The sequence below is a fragment of the Chiloscyllium plagiosum genome, chromosome 4 (assembly GCF_004010195.1).
Source record: "Chiloscyllium plagiosum isolate BGI_BamShark_2017 chromosome 4, ASM401019v2, whole genome shotgun sequence".
Lineage (NCBI taxonomy): Eukaryota > Metazoa > Chordata > Chondrichthyes > Orectolobiformes > Hemiscylliidae > Chiloscyllium > Chiloscyllium plagiosum.
The window spans coordinates 137300038-137308331 of record NC_057713.1 but is presented as its reverse complement, the minus strand read 5'-3'; the positions used below and the strand labels follow the sequence as shown (position 1 = coordinate 137308331).

Sequence of the window (8294 nt, the reverse complement as noted above, 5' to 3'; positions counted from 1 at the left end):
GGTGCAGGTGAATTTGTGGCAGATATGGAAGGATCCCTTGGGGCCTTGGAGGGAAGTAAGGGGGGAGGTGTGGGCACAAGTTTTGCATTTCTTGCGGTTGCAGGGAAAGGTGCCGGGAGTGGAGGTTGGGTTGGTGGGGGGTGTGGACCTGACAAGGGAGTCACAGAGGGAGTGGTCTTTTCGGAACACTGATAGGGGAGGGGAGGGAAATATATCCCTGGTGGTGGGGTCAGGTTTGGAGGTGGCGGAACTGACGACGTATGATACGATGCATATGGAGGTTGGTGGGATGGTAGGTGAGGACCAGTGGGGTTCTGTCCTGGTGGTGATTGGAGGGGCGGGGTTCAAGGATGGAGGAGCGGGAAGTGAAGGAGATGCAGTGGAGAGCATCGTCAATCACGTCTGGAGGGAAATTGTGGTCTTTGAAGGAGGCGGCCATCTGGGTTGTTCGGTATTGGAATAGGTCCTCCTGGGAGCAGGTGCGGCGGAGATGAAGGAATTGGGAATATGGGATGCGTTTTTATAGGGGAAAGGTGGGAGCAGGTGTAGTCTAGGTAGCTGTGGGAGTCGGTCGGTTTATAGTAAATGTCCGTGTTGATTCGGTCGCCCGAGATAGAAATGGAGAGGTCTAGGAAGGGGAGAGAGGAGTCTGAAACGGTCCAGGTAAATTTGGGGTCGGGGTGTAAGGTGTTGGTAAAGTGGATGAACTGTTCAACCTCCTCGTGGGAGCATGAGGCAGCGCCGATATAGTCAACGATGTTGCAGAGGAAAAGGTGGGGGGTGGTGCCAATGTAGCTGTGGAAGATGGACTGTTCCACATACCCTACGAAGAGGCAGGCATAGCTGGGGCCCATGCTGCACCAATGTGGCCTCCTCTATATTGGGGAGACAGGCCGCCTACTTGCGGAACCTTTCAGAGAACACCTCTGGGACACCCGGACCAACCAACCCAACCACCCCGTGGCTCAACACTTCAACTCCCCCTCCCACTGCACCAACGACATGCAGGTCCTTGGACTCCTCCATTGCCAGACCATAGCACACGACGGCTAGAGGAAGAGCGCCTCATCTTCTGCCTAGGAACCCTCCAACTGCAAGGGATGAACTCAGATTTCTCCAGTTTCCTCATTTCCCCTCCCCCCACCTTGTCTCAGTCCCAACCCTCAAACTCAGCACCACCTTCCCAACCTGCAACCTTTTTCCTGACCTCTCCGCCCCCGCCTCCACTCCGGCCTATCACCCTCACCTTTACCTCCTTCCACCTATCGCATTTCCAACGCTCCTTCCCCAAGTCCCTCCTCCCTACCTTTTATCTTAGCCTGCTTGGCACACTTTCCTCATTCCTGAAGAAGGGCTCATGCCCAAAACGTCGATTCTCCTGCTCCTTGGATGCTGCCTGACCTGCTGCTCTTTTCCAGCAACACATTTTCAGTTTAAAAGAATACACTCAAATTTCAACATTTATTCAAGTTAAAAGAGTATATATTGTGAAACTATACATATCTAATGATTTTTCATTTGTAATTTTAGTTGATAACAAATGTGGGGTGAGACTAGTATAGCAGAAGACACCCAGATATCAGCATTCTTAAGTTAGGAGAATACATTTATTAATTTATCTTTAAAAGTATTCCTAATGAGAACACAAAGGAATGGAGGAATTATCGACAAAGGTGGCATAGCAATATTTCCTAAAATAGCTTAACCTTTATCTTATTCTTCTCCCTTTCACGACAGATCTTTGAAGCTTTATTGACTTATACGCAGGTACTGGAACTTTGTAATGGGCACTATTGAACAAGTTAAAACTGGATCACTAAAACACCTTTTTGAATGCTGCTTTTATCTAATGCCATTTCTGGATGAACCAGCTGTGATCACAGTGAACTTGGTTGAAGTGAAAAGACGGTGAATAGTATATAAAAATAGTATATAAAATAGTATATAAACATTTGGAACAGCTACCTTAATATTAATTCTCTTTTGCATAGCATTAGAATAGATTACATAATTCCAAATTCATATGTGATCAGGAGTTTGGCACCATTACTGAAAAAGAAACCCATCTGTCTTAAGTCATCCCTTCTGAAAACAAAGACACAGAAACAAAACCAGTCGGTGCAATCTTGGTGGGCAGAAGGGCCTGTTCCTGCATTGCACTTTTCTCTGTTCTTTCTTTGTTCTTAAACAGAATGTACAATTTGATTCTTTTTTCAAATACAGAGGGACCTCAATTATCTGAAGGACACAGGTGGGGAGTATTTTGTTCGGTTAACTGAATTCCAGGTAATCAAATGCTGGATGATACAGTTTAGCCAAGCATCGGGACCTTGCAATTTTGCCGGATAATCCGATATTCGGATCATCGAATGCCGGATAATTGAGTTTCCTCTGCAGTCAAGTAATGTAGAGAAATAATCAGTCCCTGAATTTACAGTATTATACTGGGCTAGGTGCAGCTGAAGTTATTAGGTTTTGCTTTACTTGATCCTTCATTTTCTCACCATTCGAGGAGTCGGAGAGAAAAATGTGACCTTACCGACTCTCACAAGGTAGAAGAGGACATAACCTGGAGAAGAATAATGACTTCCATACATAAACTTTGGGTCAGGCATTTCCCGATAGCGAGTCTAAAATGAAAGAACATTATGAATTTCCTACTTACTCTACTTGATTTCAACTTACAGAACATGGCTAGATGTTTTGAAAACTCATTGTGTTACCAACACACCAAATCTTCGCACTAACTAACAGGAAAGATCCATGTTACCATTTTGGGCACTCACTGTTAATAGGCACAGCAAATGCAAATTACCATATTTATTTTACACTAAAAATGTTTCAGCCCCACACTCTGCATAATGTCGTCTCATATAACTCAACATTATGATCTTTTTGAGTGAAATTGACACATGCACCATCTATAGGCAATTTTGCATCGTGAGCTCACAATGAGACCAAGTAGACCCTGTCCCATATTATTTTATGTAGGAATTCATTTTAGCTAACTTTAATTTCAGCTTACACTATAATTGAACTCAGACCAAGTTGCAAGATTACTTGTATTTATATAATGCTTTTAATATAGAAACACATCTCAAGGCATTTCACAGAAGAAAGTCAAATAACATTGAAAGTCAAGCCAAAAATGTATGGCAGGGTTGTAGTGTAGGCATTTCATTCAAAGCTGGGTTTTAAGGAAATGCAGAGATATTAAGATGGGATTCTAGAGCTTAACACCTGAATGGTTGAAGGCACAGCTATTAACTGTAACATAGGAGATGCACAAGATGACAGAACTGAAATAATGTACCATTCTCATAAAGCTGTAGGGTTGAAGAAAATTTTACAGATAATATAGGAAACAATTTGGTTAAGAAGTCATTTAAACAGACTGATAACAATTTTGAGAGAGGCATGAGGGAACTGGTCTTTTGGCATGTTGGTCAATAAATACAAAGATTACAAGTGAGTAGACAATAGGTACAAAAAGGATATCTGCAGCTTTGAATGAGCTGAAACCTATTGAGAAAAGGATGTCAGCCAGGAGAAGCAACCCAGACACAAGTACAATAAGAGTACGCTACTTTCAGCAATATCAAAAAGAAGCAAAGTCTGAATGGAAGCAGTTGATTTTGGAGCCCCAGGCAGGGAGGAAGTGGTCGGGTGAGGGAGCCATTGTTTACTAAATAAGTTGAATTTCTTATCAAGAGGAAAGAGGCTTATTTAAAGATGATATGTGAAGGCTCAGTTAGCGTGCTTGACAGTTAAAAGTTAGCCAGGAAGAGCCGATAGAGAGAGCTAATAGGAGCCAGGAGGGGATGTGAGAAGTCTTTTAGCAGAAAGGATCATGGAAAACCCTAAAGCTTTCTATAGGTATGTCAGGAATAAAAGAATGGCTAGAGTAAGATTAGAGCCAATCAAGGACAGTAGTGGGAAGTTATGCAGTCTGAGGAGATAGGAGAGGCGCTAAATAACATTCTTCATCAGTATTCACACAGGAAAAAGACAATGTTGTCGAGGAGAATACTGAGATGCAGGCTACGAGAATAGATGGGACTGAGGTTCACAAGGAGGAGGTGTTAGCAATTCTGGAAAGTGTGAAAATTGGTAAATCCCCTGGGCCGGATGGGATTCATCTGAGGTTTCTCTGGGAAGCCAGGGAGGAAATTGCTGAGCCTTTGGCTTTGATCTTCATGTCACCATTGTCTACAGAAATAGTGACAGAAGACTGGAGGATAGCAAATGTTGTCTCCTTGTTCAAGAAGAGTAAAGTGTTGGAAAGGATTATAAGAAATAGGATTTATAATAATCTAGAAAGGAATTATTTGATTAGGGATAGTCAACATGGTTTTATGAAGGGTAGGTTGTGCCTCACAAACCTTATTGAGTTAAGAAGGTGACCAAACAGATGGATGAGGGTAAAGCAATTGATGTGATGTTTATGGATTTCAGTAAAGCATTTGATAATGTTCCCTACAGTAGGCTATTGCACAAAATACGGAGGCATGGGATTGAGGGTGATTCAGCAGTTTGGATCAGAAATTGGCTAGCTGAAAGAAGACAGAGGGTGGTGGTTGATGGGAAACGTTCATCCTGGAGTTCAGTCACTATTGGTGTACTGCAAGGATCTGTTTTAGGGCCGCCGCTGTTTGTCATTTTTATAAATGACCTGGATGAGGGCATAGAAGGATAGGTTAGTAAATTTGCTGATGACACTAAAGTTGGTAGAGTTGTGGACAGTGCAGAAGGATGTTGCAGGTTACAGAGGGATATAGATAAGCTGCAGAGCTCTGCTGAGAGGTGGCAAATGGAGGTTAATGTGGAAAAGTGTGAGGGGATTCACTTTGGAAGGGGTACCAGGAATACAGAGTACTGGGCTAATGGTAAGATTCTTGGTAGTGTAAATGAGCAGAGAGATCTCGATGCCCAAGTACATAGGTCTGAAAGTTGCCACCCAGGTTAATAAGATTGTTAAGGTGGTGTACGATGTGTTAGTTTTCATTGGTAGAGGGATTGAATTTCAGAGCCAAGAAGTCATCTTGCAGCTGTACAAAACTCTGGTGCGGCCACACTTGGAATACTGCATACAGTTCTGGTCACCGCATTATAGGAAGGATGTGGAAGCTTTGGAAAGGGTGCAGAGGAGATTTACCAGGATGTTGCCTGGTATGGAGGGAAGGTCTTATGAAGAAAGACTGAGGGATTTGAGGCAGTTTTCATTAGAGAGGAGGTGGTTAAGAGGTGACTTAATTGAATATAAGATAATCAGAGGGTTAGATAGCGTGGACAGTGAGAACCTTTTTCCTCGGAAGGTGATGGCTAGCACGAGGGGACATAGCTTTCAAGTGAGGGTTGATAGATAAAGGACAGATGTCAGAGGTAGGTTCTTTACTCAGAGACTAGTAAGGGCGTGGAAAGATCCGCCTGCAACAGTAGTAGACTTGCCAACTTTAAGGGCGTTTAAATGGTCATTGGATAAACCTAAGGATGATAATGGAATAGTGTAGGTTGGATCAGCTTTAGAGTGGTTTCACAGGTCACCAAAGGACCTGTACTGTGTTCTAATGTTGTCTGTCCTTAAACAAGGACAATTAATAAAGAAACAAAGCTGAAAATTTTAATGTTGAGCAAAGATTAGGGCACCAGATCTTCTTCAGCAATGAATAAACATAGGGATTAGATTAGATTAGATTACAGTGAGGAAACAGGCCCTTCGGCCCAACAAGTCCACACCGACCCGCCGAAGCGAAACCCAACCATACCCCTACATTTACCCCTTACCTAACACTATGGGCAATTTAGTATGGCCAATTCACCTAACCCTGCACATCTTTGGACTGTGGGAGGAAACCGGAGCACCCGGAGGAAACCCACACAGACATGGGGAGAACGTGCAAACTCCACACAGTCAGTCGCCTGAGGCGGGAATTGAACCCGGGTCTCTGGCGCTGTGAGGCCAGCTGCTTAAAATAACATTGACTAAACATAAATATTTACTGTTGCATTAGTTTTTTTAATCTGTTGAAGAATGCCACCGTGCCGCCCAATTAAAGATCTGTAACACAGAAAAAGACACTTCAGCCCATCGCATTTGTGGTCAAAAACAATCACCAAATACCTGACAGGCATCTTAGAGCTCCTGGTCTTTTTATTTTATTGGACACAAAGCAGTCTTATGTGAGGGTATTCACAAAAGCAATAAATTTTCAAATTCACTTTGGTTAGGTTTTCCAAACAAATATCTCGCTATACTCTGAAAGTCACTGCAACTGTTTTCATTTTCCTTTCACCTTTCTGCCTACTGTGAAGTTATATTACCATTAATGATCTGATCTGAACATTAAAACCTAGAGTTTCAAAGAGGAAAAATTAGGATTTACAAACAAGCAGTCAACATTCCTTCTATTCATATCACTGTTAGGTTTGGGTCTGCAAAATTCACATTCCACAGGTGAGCAAAGGCTAAAAAAAATGCAAAATGGGAACATGTATTTGTGGTGATGTACTGTTCAGATCAACATCAGATCTGACACCAAGCTCATGGTACAGAGCTGTGGCAGTTCCCACCCTCCGATATGGCTCTGAGATGTGGACTGTCTACAGCAGGCACCTCAAGGTGCTGAAGCAGTACCACCAACACTGCCTCTGCAACATCCTGTGAATCTGCTGGGAAAGAAGACATACCAACACCAGCGTCCTCAACCAGGCCAACATCCAACGTATCTAGACACTGACCCCCCCCCGATCGGTTACGATGGGCTGAGTATGTTGTCCCCATGATCAACATGATGTGCTCTGCTCCCAGTTCTGAAACAGCAGACGAGCCCGAGGTGGACACAGGAAAAGCTTCAGTGATACCCTCAAGGCCTCACTAGCGAATTGCAGCATTCCCACTGACACCTGGGATTCACTGGTTCAAGACTGTCCAAAATGCAAGAGCAACATTCAGAAAGACATTGTGCACCTGCTGTCAGGAAACAGCAGAAGCCAGATGAAAACAGTGAAAGGAGTGCACTGTCACACCAATGTCCCACCTACCCATTCCCCTGACCACCACTTGCCCCAAATTGAAGAGTCTGTAGTAGACGCATTGGTGTGTACAGCCACCCACAGACCGCCCTAAAAGTGGAAAACAGTCATTGTCATCTGGAAGGATTGGCCAATGAATGAATGACTATTCAGAAGAATCTTGTTGCTGGGCTCAACATATAGAGGGTGAATTCACGTTAGTTCTACTAGACCACAGGGCTGCACTCTCATTACAGGGAGCTGATTGGTGGTGGTTTAACCTGAGACACCCCATCTCTGAAGGCAGAGGTTGAAAAGGACAGACCTTCATGGTAACCTCAGTCGGTGTGGGAATTGAACACACGCTGTTGGCATCACTGTAACTCACAAACCAGCTGTCCAGCAAACTGAGCTAGGAGAAAGTGAGGACTGCAGATGCTGGGGATCAGAGCTTAAAAATGTGTTGCTGGAAAAGCGCAGCAGGTCAGGCAGCAAAGGAGAAGGAGAATCGACGTTTCGGGCATAAGCCTGAAGAAGGGCTTATGCCCAAAACGTCAATTCTCCTTCTCCTTTGATGCTGCCTGACCTGCTGCGCTTTTCCAGCAAACTGAGCTAACAGACATTCTTCAACAGATTAAAAAAACTAATGCAACAGTAAATATTTAAGCAGCTGGCATTACATAAATGCAAATGGGAAATGCAAGCATAACTACAGCTTGCACTAAAAGAAATTGATTTTGAAGCGAGAAATACAAACAACCAGTCTGCTGCACATCCGATTTGACAATTTTTTCCCCAGTTTATATGGCTATCTGGAACCCCAATGGATTCCAAATTGCTTTCAAGAGATTTTCAAAATGCTATCAAAGTAGAGAGTCACAGATGTACAGCATGGAAACAGGCCCTTCGGTCCAACCTGTCCATGCTGACCAGATATCCCAACCCAATCTAGTCCCACCTGCCAAAATCCGGCCCATATCCCTTCAAACCCTTCCTATTCGTATACCCATCCAAATGCCTCTCAAATGTTGCAATTGTACCAGCCTCCACCACATCCTCTGGCAGCTCATTCCATACACGTACCACCCACTGTGTGAAAAAGTTGCCCCTGAGGTCTCTTTTATATCTTTCCCCTCTCACCCTAAACCTATGCCCTCTAGTTCTGGCCTCCCAGACCCCAGGGAAAAGACTTTGTCTATTTATCCTATCCATGCCCCTCATAATTTTGTAAACCTCTATAAGGTCACCCCTCAGCCTCCGATGCTCCAGGGAAAACAGCCCCA

The 8294-nt window shown here is 43.8% G+C and overlaps 1 protein-coding gene across 1 annotated transcript in view; it reads right to left on the bottom strand.

The window, feature by feature from the left end:
* nsmaf (neutral sphingomyelinase (N-SMase) activation associated factor) overlaps nucleotides 1–8294 on the bottom strand; it is a 98340-nt gene that overhangs the window by 56209 nt on the left and 33837 nt on the right. The window contains exon 14 of the mRNA XM_043689321.1: nucleotides 2540–2630. Coding sequence (XP_043545256.1) covers nucleotides 2540–2630 — 91 coding nt within the window. The remainder of the gene's footprint in view (nucleotides 1–2539; nucleotides 2631–8294) is intronic.